The following is a 14075-nucleotide window of genomic DNA, read 5'->3' on the forward strand; positions in this document are numbered from 1 at the left end:
AAGAGTTTTGGGAAGAGGGGCAAGTATGAAGTCTGTTGGGGATGAGAGAGCTTGGGAAGTGAGTCATTGTTGTTCGCTGATGATACAGCGCTGGAGGCTGATTCATGTGAGAAACTGCAGAAGCTGGTGACTGAGTTTGGTAAAGTGTGTGAAAGAAGAAAGTTAAGAGTAAATGTGAATAAGAGAAAGGTTATTAGGTACAGTAGGGTTGAGGGTCAAGTCAATTGGGAGGTGAGTTTGAATGGAGAAAAACTGGAGGAAGTGAAGTGTTTTAGATATCTGGGAGTGGATCTGGCAGCGGATGGAACCATGGAAGCAGAAGTGGATCATAGGGTGGGGGAGGGGGCGAAAATTCTGGGAGCCTTGAAGAATGTGTGGAAGTCGAGAACATTATCTCGGAAAGCAAAAATGGGTATGTTTGAAGCAATAGTGGTTCCAACAATGTTGTATGGTTGCGAGGCGTGGACTATGGATAGAGTTGTGCGCAGGAGGATGGATGTGCTGGAAATGAGATGTTTGAGGACAATGTGTGGTGTGAGGTGGTTTGATCGAGTAAGTAACGTAAGGGTAAGAGAGATGTGTGGAAATAAAGAGAGCGTGGTTGAGAGAGCAGAAGAGGGTGTTTTGAAATGGTTTGGGCACATGGAGAGAATGAGTGAGGAAAGATTGACCAAGAGCATATATGTGTAGGAGGTGGAGGGAACAAGGAGAAGAGGGAGACCAAATTGGAGGTGGAAAGATGGAGTGAAAAAGATTTTGTGTGATCGGGGCCTGAACATGCAGGAGGGTGAAGGGAGGGCAAGGAATAGAGTGAATTGGAGCGATGTGGTATACCGGGGTTGACGTGCTGTCAGTGGATTGAATCAAGGCATGTGAAGTGTCTGGGGTAAACCATGGAAAGCTGTGTAGGTATGTATATTTGCGTGTGTGGACGTATGTATATACATGTGTATGGGGGTGGGTTGGGCCATTTCTTTCGTCTGTTTCCTTGCGCTACCTTGCAAACGCGGGAGACAGCGGCAAAAAAAAAAAAAAAAAAAAATTATGGATCTGGAAAAGGCATGTGATACAGTTGACAGAGATTCTCTGTGGAAGGTATTAAGAGTATATGGCGTGGGAGGCATGTTGTTAGAAGCAGTGAAAAGTTTTTATCGAGGATGTAAGGTATGTGTACGTGTAGGAAGAGAGGAAAGTGATTGGTTCTCAGTTAGTTTGCGGCAGGGGTGCGTGATGTCTCCATGGTTGTTGAATTTGTTTATGGATGGGGTTGTTAGGGAGATGAATGCAAGAGTTTTGGAGACAGGGGAAAGTATGTAGTCTGTTGTGGATGAGAGAGCTTGGGAAGTGAGTCAGTTGTTGTTTGCTGATGATACTGTGCTGGTGGCTGATTCAGGTGAGAAACTGCAGAAGCTGGTGACTTTAGTTTTGGTAAAGTGTGTGAAAGAAGAAAGCTGAGGGTAAACGTGAATAAGAGCAAGGTTATTAGGTACAGTAGGGAGGTACGTTTGAATGGAGAAAAACTGGAGGAAGTGAAGTGTTTTTGATATCTGGGAGTGGATTTGGCAGCAGATGGAACCATGAAAGCGGAAGTGAGTCACAGGGTGGGGGAGGGGGTGAAAGTTCTGGGAGTGTTGAAAAATGTGTGGAAGTCAAGAACATTATCTCGGAAAGCAAAAATGGGTAAAGCAAAAATGGGTATGTTTGAAGGAATAGTGGTTCCGACAATGTTATATAGTTGCAAGGCGTGGGATATAGATAGAGTAGAGCGGAGGAGGGTGGATGTGCTGGAAATGAGATGTTTGAGGACAATATGTGGTGTGAGGTGGTTTGATCGAGTAAGTAAGGAAAGTGTAAGAGAGATGTGTGGTAATAAAAAGAGTGTGGTTGAGAGCAGAAAAAGGTGTTTTGAAATGTATGGTCACATGGAGAAAATGAGTGAGGAAAGATTGACAAAGAGGATATATGTGTCAGAGGTGGAGGGAAAAAGGAGAAGTGGGAGACCAAATTGGAGGTGGAAAGATGGAGTGAAAAAGATCTTGAGTGATCGGGGGCCTGAACATGCAAGAGGGTGAAAGGCGTGCAAGGAATAGAGTAAACTGGAATGATGTGGTATACAGGGGTCGACGTGCTGTCAATGAATTGAACCAGGGCATGTGAAGTGTCCGACATAAACCATGGAAAGTTTTGTGGGGCCTGGATGTGGAAAGGGACCTGTGGTTTCAGTGCATTATACATGACAGCTAGAGACTGAGTGTGAATGAATGTGGCCTTTGTTGTCTTTTCCTAGTGCTACCTCGCACACATGAGGAGGGAGGGGGATGGTATTCCATGTGTGGCGAGGTGGCGATGGAAATGAATAAAGGCAGACAGTGTGAATTGTGTGCATGGGTATATATGTATGTGTCTGTGTGTGTATATATATGTGTACATTGAGATGTTTAGGTATGTATATTTGCGTGTGTGGACGTGTATGGATATACATTGTGTATGGGGGTGGGTTGGGCCATTTCTTTCGTCTGTTTCCTTGTGCTACCTCGCAAACGCGGGAGACAGCGACAAAGCAAAATAAATAAATAAATAACAAAATCATAACACCTACATTCCTCTCCCCTCAAAATACCCCTCCAGATAATACTCTTCAAACTGCAAAACCTGATCAGCATAAACCAACTGCAACCTCTTCATATCCTTAACCAATGCAACCTGCCAACCAGGCTCCTAATCCACCACCTCCAGCAGCCAACCTTGCTTAACATCACTTTCTGCTATATTCATAAAGCAAAAGTCCAATTAAACATTTTTATTTATACAAATAATAAAAAATTTGGGGAAAGAACCTTACCGAACTGTGCTCCCCATGTTGGATTTGAACACTAAGAATCTTTTCAGTCAATTTCTTCAGACTAGGTGTCTTTCCACCAAAAAGACTGCGAAATCTTTTGTATCTGAAAATAACACAAGTGATCAGATCTATCAAGTAAAAATCCGCTTATCTTTAAGTCATACCAGATTCCACACAGAAAACATATTTGCATATGTAGAATATTTTGAACAACTTCACACACCACACACTTCAAAAAAAAGCAATTGGATACAAAACAAAATTGTAGATTTGTGTGCTGAAAAAGGACTGGTAATTGGGAATACCTGGCTTAAAAAGAGATATACAAAAGTATACGTATGTAAGTAGGAGAGATGGCCACAGAGCGTTATTGGATTACTTGTTAATTGATAGGTGCACGAAAGAGAGACTTTTGGACGTTAATGTGCTGAGAGGTTCAACTGGAGGGATGTCTGATCATTACCTTGTGGAGGCGAAAGTGAAGATTTGTGGAGGGTTTCAGAAAAGAAGAGAGAATGTTGGGGTGAAGAGAGTGGTGAGAGTAAGTGAGCTTGAGAAGGAGACTTGTGTGAAGAAGTACCAGGAGAGACTGAGTACAGAATGGAAAAAGGTGAGAACAAAGGATGTAAGGGGAGTGGGGGAGGAATGGGATGTATTTAGGGAAGTAGTGATGGCTTGCACAAAGATGCTTGTGGCATGAGAAGCGTGGGAGGTGGGCAGATTAAAAAGGGTAGTGAGTTGCGGGATGAAGAAGTAAGATTATCAGTGAAAGAGAAGAGAGAGGCATTTGGATGAATTTTGCAAGGAAATAGTGCAAATGACAGGGAAATGTATAAAAGAAAGAGGCAGGGGTCCAAAAGAGAGGTGCAAGAGGTGAATTAGAGGGCAAATGAGAGTTGGGGTGAGAGGGTATCATTAAATTCTAGGGAGAATAAAAAGATGTTTTGGAAGGAGGTAAATAAAGTGTGTAAGACAAGAGAACAAATTGGAACGTTGGTGAAGGGGGCTAATGAAGTGGGATAACAAGTAGTGGTGATGTGAGGAGATGGAGTGAGTATTTTGAAGGTTTGTTGAATGTGTTAGATGATAACAGTGGCAGATATAGGGTGTTTGGTCGAGGTGGTGTGCGAAGTGAGAGGGTTGAGGAGAATGATTTGGTAAACAGAGAAGAGGTAGTGAAAGCTTTGCAGAAGATGAAAGCTGGCAAGGCAGCAGGTTTGGATGGTATTGCAGTGGAATTTATTAAAAAAGGGGGTGACTGTGTTGTTGACTGGTTGGTAAGGATATCGAATGTGTGTATGACTCATGGTGAGGTGCCTGAGGATTGGCGGAATGCATGCATAGTGCCATTGTACAAAAGCAAGGAGGATAAAGGTGAGTGCTCAAATTACAGTGGTATAAGTTTGTTGAGCATACCTGGGAAATCATATGGGAGGGTATTGACTGAGAGAGTGAAGGCATGTACAGATTATCAGACTGGGAAAGAGCAGTGTGGTTTCAGAAGTGGTAAAGGATGTGTGGATCAGGTGTTTGCTTTGAAGAATGTTTGTGAGAAATACTTAGAAAAGCAAATGGATTTGTGTGTAGCACTTATGGATCTGGAGAGTGGATACGATTGAGTTGATAGAGATGCTCTGTGGAAGGTATGAAGAATATATGGTGTGGGAGGCAAGTTGTTAGAAGCAGTAAAAAGTTTTTATCGAGGATGTAAGGCATGTGCATGAGTAGGAAGAGAGGAAAGTGACTGGTTCTCAGTGAATGTCGGTTTGCGGCAGGGGTGCGTGATGCCTCCATGGTTGTTTAATTTGTTTATGGATGGGGTTGTTAGGGAGTTGAATGCAAGAGTTTTGGAGAGAGGGGCAAGTATGCAGTCTGTTGTGGATGAGAGAGCTTGGGAAGTGAGTCAGTTGTTCGGTGATGATACAGCGCTGGTGGCTGATTCATGTAAGAAACTGTAGAAGCTGGTAACTGAGTTTGGTAAAGTGTGTGAAAGAAGAAAGCTAAGAGTAAATGTGAATAAGAGCAAGGTTATTAGGTACAGTAGGGTTGAGGGACAAGTCAATTGGGAGGTACATTTGAATGGAGAAAAACTGGAGGAAGTGAAAAGTTTTAGATATCTGGGAGTGGATTTGACAGCAGATGGAACCATGGAAGTGGAAGTGAGTCACAGGGTGGGGGAGGGGGCGACGTGTGTGGAATGTGTGGAAGGCAAGAACATTATCTCGGAAAGCATAAATAGGTATGCTTGAAGGAATAGCGGTTCTGACAATGTTATATGGTTGCGAGGCATGGGCTATAGATAGAGTTGTCCGGAGGAGGGTGGATGCGTTGGAAACGAGATGTTTGAGGACAATGTGTGGTGTGAGGTGGTTTGATCGTGTAAGTAATAATAAGGTAAGAGAGATGTGTGGTAATAAAAAGAGTGTGGTTGAGAGAGCAGAAGAGGGTGTCTTGAAATGGTTTGGCCACATGGAGAGAATGAGTGAGAAAAGATTGACAAAGAGGATATATGTCAGAGGTGGAGGGAACGAGGAGAAGTGGGAGACCAAATGGGAGGTGGAAAAATGGAGTGAAAAAGATTTTGAGCGATCGGGGCCTGAACATGCATGAGAGTGAAAGGCATGCAAGGAATAGAGTGAAGTGGAACGATGTGGTATACTGGGGTCGATGTGCTGTCAGTGGATTGAACCAGGGCATGTGAAGCGTCTGGGGTAAACTATGGAAAGTTTTGTGGGGCCTGGATGAGGAAAGGAAGCTGTGGTTTTGGTGCATTATACATGACAGCTAAAGAGTGTGAACAAATGTGGCCTTTGTTGTCTTTCTCTAGCGCTACCTCACGCACATGCGGGGGGGAGGGAGTTGTCATTTCATGTATGGCGGGGTGGTGACGGGAATGAATAAAGGCAGCAAGTATGAATTAAGTACATGTGTATATAAGTAAATGTCTGTGTACGTACATATGTGTATACATTGAAATGTATAGGTATGTATATGTGTGTGCGGACGTGTATGTATATACATGTGTATGTGGGTGGGTTGGGCCATTCTTTTGTCTGTTTCCTTGCGCTACCTTGCTAACAAGGGAAACAGCGACAACGTATAATAATAATAAATAAGAAGAAGAAATGAAAAGATAATTTACAAGTTTCTGCAGAATAATTAAAACATAAACAATATTCCATATGGAGCTCTATCAAATGTAAAACTAACAAAAGGAAAAAAAGACTGAGGATTCTTCTAACAGATGAAGCATGGTCTTCAGGAATCTTCCTCCTACATAGTCTGGGATATGCCCAGGCTGCTGCGATGGGTCACTGGTCAACCAAGCTGTTGGCCTAAACAGTCTTCACAGTCTGGCTGGTTTGGTAATCTTTGCAAATACTCAGCCATTGTGTTTCTGATGATTTCTGGCAAGATGTTGAAGTTTTAAGCCATGGATGTTTAAGGTGTTTATCCTTTTGAACATATTGCACCTTTTGATTTCATAGATAGTATTTCACAGTCTTCCAAGCATGATGTACCAGATGAAAGTTATTTCCAAGTGTAAGCTGAGAACTGTCCCTTCTAAGATTTTCCAGGTATAGATGGTATACATGTCTATGTACAAAGGAGCACAGCCTCAGTGATTTTAGCCATTCCCAGTAATTTGGGTCCCTTAGCACATTAATATGGGCCATGAAATTTCTCAACACTTTCTAATTCTGCAATTTCACCTGCCCTGTAGGGTGATATCAGAATACAGTAATATTCTATTCATGAAAGAATTAGTATCTTGTAGAGCATCTCTCTACCTATCTACTTATCTATATCTCTCACACTCTGAAAAAGCCTCCAATATATTCCCCATGAGAATTAAGAGGCTTCTACACTTTATAAATGCTTGATTCATCAAGTCTCCTATCCTGTGCTGGTGCTGGTATTTTGAACTCAAAACCACCAGTCACTAAATAAATCTGGCCGTATTTTATGAAACACACCATTCATGCACTTGACTGTCGCCTCCAGCCGTGATTCTTTAATGTTATCACTGGCCTTCATTTCATTATAAGATTTCCAAAAATCCCTAATAAACAGTTACTGTCCATCACATGCCTCTATAAACAGTCTAAATGAGCATCTCTGATAATAAGTTTCAAGGGTCACAATGAGCCCCTGATCCATAGGTTAACGAGTGGATATTGTGTATGGAGGAAATAAGATTACTTCAACTCATATGACTGTTGAGAGTCCCAAAGCTCTCCGGGTAACCAGGTGCATTGCCTAAAATCAATAATGCTTTACGTCAAGCCCTTTACCTTCACATCAATGCTTGACAGTTGGACAATGAAGACTGACGAACAAGTCATGAAAAATATCCATTGTCACCTAAGCCATTTAATTTACAATCCACACAAGTAGAAACCTTTGATAGAAGCAGTAGGAAGGAACTTCAGGTAGGGGAAGGAACTTCAGGTAGGAGCATTAGGCAGAAGAAATCAGTAGGAACATTAGGTAGGAAAATATGCAAACACTAAAAAAGAGTTGCACTCTGCCAGTGGCCTATAAAGAGTGAGGCACTAAAGGATAAGATGCAGAGCTAAAGCTCATAGTTATGGAGACTCTATTGCTGTTGAAACCACCTTGAGGAAGTTCCAATTGGGAACAAGCATCAGAGATACAGACAAATAGATAAATATTTTCATGCTGTTTCACCCAGACAGGTATATGTTACTCCTGTCCCACATGGAAAATTAGGGGGTAGAGAGCATTGCAAACCACCCCCTAAGCAACATGTCCCCTGTCCTAGACTACTATCCCATAAAATGTGGTTGAGATTAGTTCTAAAATTTAGAAGTTATGTAATGGACAGACAAACATACATATAGCTTTTTGAGTCAGATACATATTTTGCTTTGTCGCTGTCCCCCGTGTTAGCGAGGTAGCGCAAGGAAACAGACAAAAGAAATGGCCCAACCCACCCACATACACATGTATATACATACAAGTCCACACACGCAAATATACATACCTATACATCTCAATGTATACATATATATACACATACAGACATATACATATATACACATGTACATAATTCATACGGTCTGCCCTTATTCATTCCCATCGCCACCCCGCCACACATGAAATAACATCCCCCTCCCTCCAAATGTGTGCGAGGTAGCGCTAGGAAAGGACAACAAAGGCCACATTCATTCACACTCAGTCTCTAGCTGTCATGTAATAATGCACCAAAACCACAGCTCCCTTTCCACATCCAGGCCCCACAGACCTTTCCATGGTTTACCCCAGATGCTTCACATGCCCTGGTTCAATCCATCAACAGCATGTCGACCCCGGTATACCACATCATTCCAATTTACTCTATTCCCTGCACGCCTTTCACCCTCCTGCATGTTCAGGCCCCGATCACTCAAAATCTCTTTCACTCCATCTTTCCACCTCCAATTTGGTCTCCCACTTCTCCTCGTTCCCTCCACCTCTGACACATATATCCTCTTGGTCAATCATTCCTCACTTATTCTCTTTATGTGACCAAACCATTTCAAAACACCCTCTTCTGCTCTCTCAACCACACTCTTTTTATTACCACACATCTCTCTTACTGTATTATTACTTACTCGATCAAACCATCTCACATCACACATTGTCCTCAAACATCTCATTTCCAGCACATGCACCCTCCTCCACACAAGATACATATATATAGAAAAGATACATATATATATAGAAAAGATACATATATACAGAAAATCTTAATAACAGATTCACTTGGAAACTTACTCAAGCTGAGGGGACTCAGTTCTAACTGATGTGGATAACTAGGGGTTCAGGGTAACGAGTTATATCAAAAGCATACCTTGTACATTATGTACATCACAATTTCCAAAAATAATCTCATGATAAATGAGAGCACATGCTTCCCATCAGTGCCTCTGCTCTTTGAAATGACATGAAAACTACATATCTAGTAACAGAAGAGAAACAATAGTGGTGCATAACCCCAGTATCTGAACAAATTTATGATTAAAATTTTGAATTACGGTAGAACTGCATCCAAAATGCTGCAAAGCTTACCTTGATGTATCTCTAATGTGGCACCGTGGATGAGAAAGGAAAAGGACCTTGAGATCATGATGCACACCATGACCAACCAATATTCGTCCTTCGAGTAAATCCGATACTTCTTTTTGCACTACTGAAAATTCACTACCTACAAAATAGTAGTATAAGTTTACAAGAGCCTCTAATTATGTTAAAACATTAAATTTCACCCTTAAGGTTAAAAAATTTGAAAAAATAATGATACTTTCATTTCCATTTGCACCTACTTCCTTGATGTGCATCTCAATCAACTATTCACTTCAATGTCCCATTACCTGAACTCCTTCCATATATATGCTCATATAACATAATGTTATATCATTACTTCTCTTTGGTTTCTAATAAGAAATGTGAGTTTGTGTTTTGGGGTTATTCTGTTAGCTGAAAGAGCCAAAGCTTAGCACCCAGCTTAAAATGAGGAAAAGCAGTTTCCTGAAGCAGTCAAAGGAAGTGGAAATTCCAAATTGCAGTAAAATGCACTGAATGGAAAAACTGGAGATGAATTGATTTTGTGCAGAGAGAGAGAGAGAGTACCTATCTTTTCATGACATTCTGCCAGAAAGAAAAGGCAGGTGTGAAGCACTCACCAAACTAGCATGTCTTGCTTGCTAAATTATACTGTTTCTCTAACCTATCACACACCATTCAGAGTTATCAATCCATGGTTTATTGGGGAATGACCTCAACAACTATCAAGGTTTCGTTTCCATGGTTCTGTAAGGAGCCCCATATATGTTTTGTACATCTCTTTTTTTTTATAACAGATCACACCTTCCCACATTAGTGAGGTTGCACCTCATACACTCACATCAATTCTCTAGTAGTCATGTGTAATGCACCAAAAGCACAGCTCCCTATCAACAACCACACCACCAAAGACACTTCAATGGTTTACCCACAATGCTTCAAATGCCCTACTTAAGTCTAGTCAACCCCAGTATACCACTTCATTCCAATTCACTCTATCCCAGGCATTCCTTTAATTCTCCTGCATGTTCAGGCTACATATCACTCAAAATCTTTGTCACTCCATTCATCCATCACCAACTTGGTCTCCCTGTTCTCTTTGTTTCCTTTGTTGATTTGGTAAACAGAGAAGAGGTAGTGAAAGCTTTGCGGAAGATGAAAGCCGGCAAGGCAGCAGGTTTGGATGGTATTGCAGTGGAATTTATTAAAAAAGGGGGTGACTGTATTGTTGACTGGTTGGTAAGATTATTTAATGTATGTATGAATCAAGGTGAGGTGCCTGAGGATTGGCGGAATGCGTGCATAGTGCCATTGTACAAAGGCAAAGGGGATAAGAGTGAGTGCTCAAATTACAGAGGTATAAGTTTATTGAGTATTCCTGGTACATTATATGGGAGGGTATTGATTGAGAGGGTGAAGGCATGTACAGAGCATCAGACTGGGGAAGAGCAGTGTGGCTTCAGAAGTGGTAGAGGATGTGTGGATCAGGTGTTTGCTTTGAAGAATGTATGTGAGAAATACTTAGAAAAGCAAATGGATTTGTATGTAGCATTTATGGATCTGGAGAAGGCATATGATAGAGTTGATAGAGATGCTCTGTGGAAGGTATTAAGAATATATGGTGTGGGAGGAAAGTTGTTAGAAGCAGTGAAAAGTTTTTATCGAGGATGTAAGGCATGTGTACGTGTAGGAAGAGAGGAAAGTGATTGGTTCTCAGTGAATGTAGGTTTGCGGCAGGGGTGTGTGATGTCTCCATGGTTGTTTAATTTGTTTATGGATGGGGTTGTTAGGGAGGTAAATGCAAGAGTTTTGGAAAGAGGGGCAAGGATGAAGTCTGTTGGGGATGAGAGAGCTTGGGAAGTGAGTCAGTTGTTGTTCGCTGATGATACAGCGCTGGTGGCTGATTCATGTGAGAAACTGCAGAAGCTGGTGACTGAGTTTGGAAAAGTGTGTGGAAGAAGAAAGTTAAGAGTAAATGTGAATAAGAGCAAGGTTATTAGGTACAGTAGGGTTGAGGGTCAAGTCAATTGGGAGGTGAGTTTGAATGGAGAAAAACTGGAGGAAGTGAAGTGTTTTAGATATCTGGGAGTGGATCTGGCAGCGGATGGAAACATGGAAGCGGAAGTGGATCATAGGGTGGGGGAGGGGGCGAAAATCCTGGGGGCCTTGAAGAATGTGTGGAAGTCGAGAACATTATCTCGGAAAGCAAAAATGGGTATGTTTGAAGGAATAGTGGTTCCAACAATGTTGTATGGTTGCGAGGCGTGGGCTATGGATAGAGTTGTGTGCAGGAGGATGGATGTGCTGGAAATGAGATGTTTGAGGACAATGTGTGGTGTGAGGTGGTTTGATCGAGTGAGTAACGTAAGGGTAAGAGAGATGTGTGGAAATAAAAAGAGCGTGGTTGAGAGAGCAGAAGAGGTTTGAAGTGGTTTGGGCACATGGAGAGGATGAGTGAGGAAAGATTGACCAAGAGGATATATGTGTCGGAGGTGGAGGGAACAAGGAGAAGAGGGAGACCAAATTGGAGGTGGAAAGATGGAGTGAAAAAGATTTTGTGTGATCGGGGCCTGAACATGCAGGAGGGTGAAAGGAGGGCAAGGAATAGAGTGAATTGGAGCGATGTGGTATACCGGGGTTGACGTGCTGTCAGTGGATTGAAGCAGGGCATGTGAAGCGTCTGGGGTAAACCATGGAAAGCTGTGTAGGTATGTATATTTGCGTGTGGACGTATGTATATACATGTGTATGGGGGGGGTTGGGCCATTTCTTTCGTCTGTTTCCTTGCGCTACCTCGCAAACGCGGGAGACAGCGACAAAGTATAATAAAAATAAATAATATAATATATATATATATATATATATATATATATATATATATATATATCTATTCGCCATTTCCCGCGTTAGCGAGGTAGCGTTAAGAACAGAGGACTGGGCCTTTTTTGGAATATCCTCACCTGGCCCCCTCTGTTCCTTCTTTTGGAAAATTAAAAAAAAAAAATGAGAGGGGAGGATTTCCAGCCCCCCGCTCCCTCCCCTTTTAGTCGCCTTCTACAACACGCAGGGAATACATGGGAAGTATTCTTAATCCCCTATCCCATTTTTATTTATTTTACTTTGTCGCTGTCTCCCGCGTTTGCGAGGTAGCGCAAGGAAACAGATGAAAGAAATGGCCCAACCCACCCCCATACACAATGTATACACACACACGTCCACACACGCAAATATACATACCTATACATCTCAATGTACACATATATATGCATACACAGACACATACATATATACCCATGCACACAATTCACACTCTCTGCCCTCATTCACTCCCATCGCCACCTCGCCACACATGGAATACCTTCCCCCTTCCCCCTCATGTGTGCGAGGTAGCACTAGGAAAAGACAACAAAGGCCCCATTCGTTCACACTCAGTCTCTAGCTGCCACGCAATAATGCCCGAAACCACAGCTCCCTTTCCACATCCAGGCCCCACACAACTTTCCATGGTTTACCCCAGACGCTTCACATGCCCTGATTCAATCCACTGACAGCACGTCAACCCCGGTATACCACATCGATCCAATTCACTCTATTCCTTGCCTTCCTTTCACCCTCCTGCACATTCAGGCCTCGATCACACAAAATCTTTTTCACTCCATCTTTCCACCTCCAATTTGGTCTCCCACTTCTCCTCATTCCCTCCACCTCCGACACATATATCCTCTTGGTCAATCTTTCCTCACTCATTCTCTCCATGTGACCAAACCATTTCAAAACACCCTCTTCTGCTCTCTCAACCACGCTCTTTTTATTTCCACACATCTCTCTTACCCTTACATTACTTACTCGATCAAAACACCTCAAACCACACATTTTCCTCAAACATCTCATTTCCAGCACATCCACCCTCCTGCGCACAACTCTATCCATAGCCCACGCCTCGCAACCATACAACATTGTTGGAACCACTATTCCTTCAAACATACCCATTTTTGCTTTCTGAGATAATGTTCTCGACTTGCACACATTCTTCAAGGCTCCCAGGATTTTCGCCCCCTCCCCCACCCTATTATTCACTTCTGCTTCCATGGTTCCATCCGCTGCCAGATCCACTCCCAGATATCTAAAACACTTCACTTCCTCCAGTTTTTCTCCATTCAAACTTACCTCCCAATTGACTTGACCCTCAACCCTACTGTACCTAATAACCTTGCTCTTATTCACATTTACTCTTAACTTTCTTCTTTCACACACTTTACCAAACTCAGTCACCAGCTTCTGCAGTTTCTCACATGAATCAGCCACCAGCGCTGTATCATCTTTTTTTTCTTTCTTTTCTACTATTCGCCGTTTCCCGCGTTAGCGAGGTAGCGTTAAGAACAGAGGACTGGGCCTCTGTGGAATATCCTCACCTGGCCCCCCTCTGTTCCTTCTTTTGGAAAAATAAATAAAAAAGGAAAAAAAAAAATGAGAGGGGAGGATTTCCAGCCCCCCGCTCCCTCCCCTTTTGGTCGCCTTCTACGACACGCAGGGAATACGTGGAAGTATTCTTAATCCCCTATTCCCAGGGATAATATATATTTCTATATATTTTATTTTGCTTTGTCGCTGTCTCCTGCGTTTGCGAGGTAGCGCAAGGAAACAGACGAAAGAAATGGCCCAACCCACCCCCATACACAATGTATATACATACACGTCCACACATGCAAATATACATACCTATACATCTCAATGTACACATATACATACACACACAGACACATACATATATACCCATGCACAGAATTCACGCTGTCTGCCTTTATTCATTCCCATCGCCACCTCGCCACACAGGGAATACCATCCCCCTCCCCCCTCATGATTGCGAGGTAGCACAAGGAAAAGACAACAAAGGCCCCATTCGTTCACACTCAGTCTCTAGCTGTCATGCAATAATGCCCGAAACCACAGCTCCCTTTCCACATCCAGGCCCCACACAACTTTCCATGGTTTACCCCAGACGCTTCACATGCTCTGATTCAATCCACTGACAGCACGTCAACCCCGGTATACCACATCGATCCAATTCACTCTATTCCTTGCCCGCCTTTCACCCTCCTGCATGTTCAGGTCCCGATCATTCAAAATCTTTTTCACTCCATCTTTCCACCTCCAATTTGGTCTC

At 42.6% G+C, this 14075-nt stretch overlaps 1 protein-coding gene across 1 annotated transcript in view; it reads right to left on the bottom strand.

Annotated features, from left to right (window-relative positions):
* Positions 1-14075, bottom strand: part of LOC139756533 (RNA exonuclease 4) — an 83395-nt gene that overhangs the window by 13093 nt on the left and 56227 nt on the right. The window contains exon 6 of the mRNA XM_071676076.1: positions 2843-2945. Within this exon, the coding sequence (XP_071532177.1) occupies positions 2843-2945 (103 nt within the window). The remainder of the gene's footprint in view (positions 1-2842; positions 2946-14075) is intronic.

The sequence above is a fragment of the Panulirus ornatus genome, chromosome 22 (assembly GCF_036320965.1).
Source record: "Panulirus ornatus isolate Po-2019 chromosome 22, ASM3632096v1, whole genome shotgun sequence".
In the NCBI taxonomy this organism is placed as follows: Eukaryota; Metazoa; Arthropoda; class Malacostraca; order Decapoda; family Palinuridae; genus Panulirus; species Panulirus ornatus.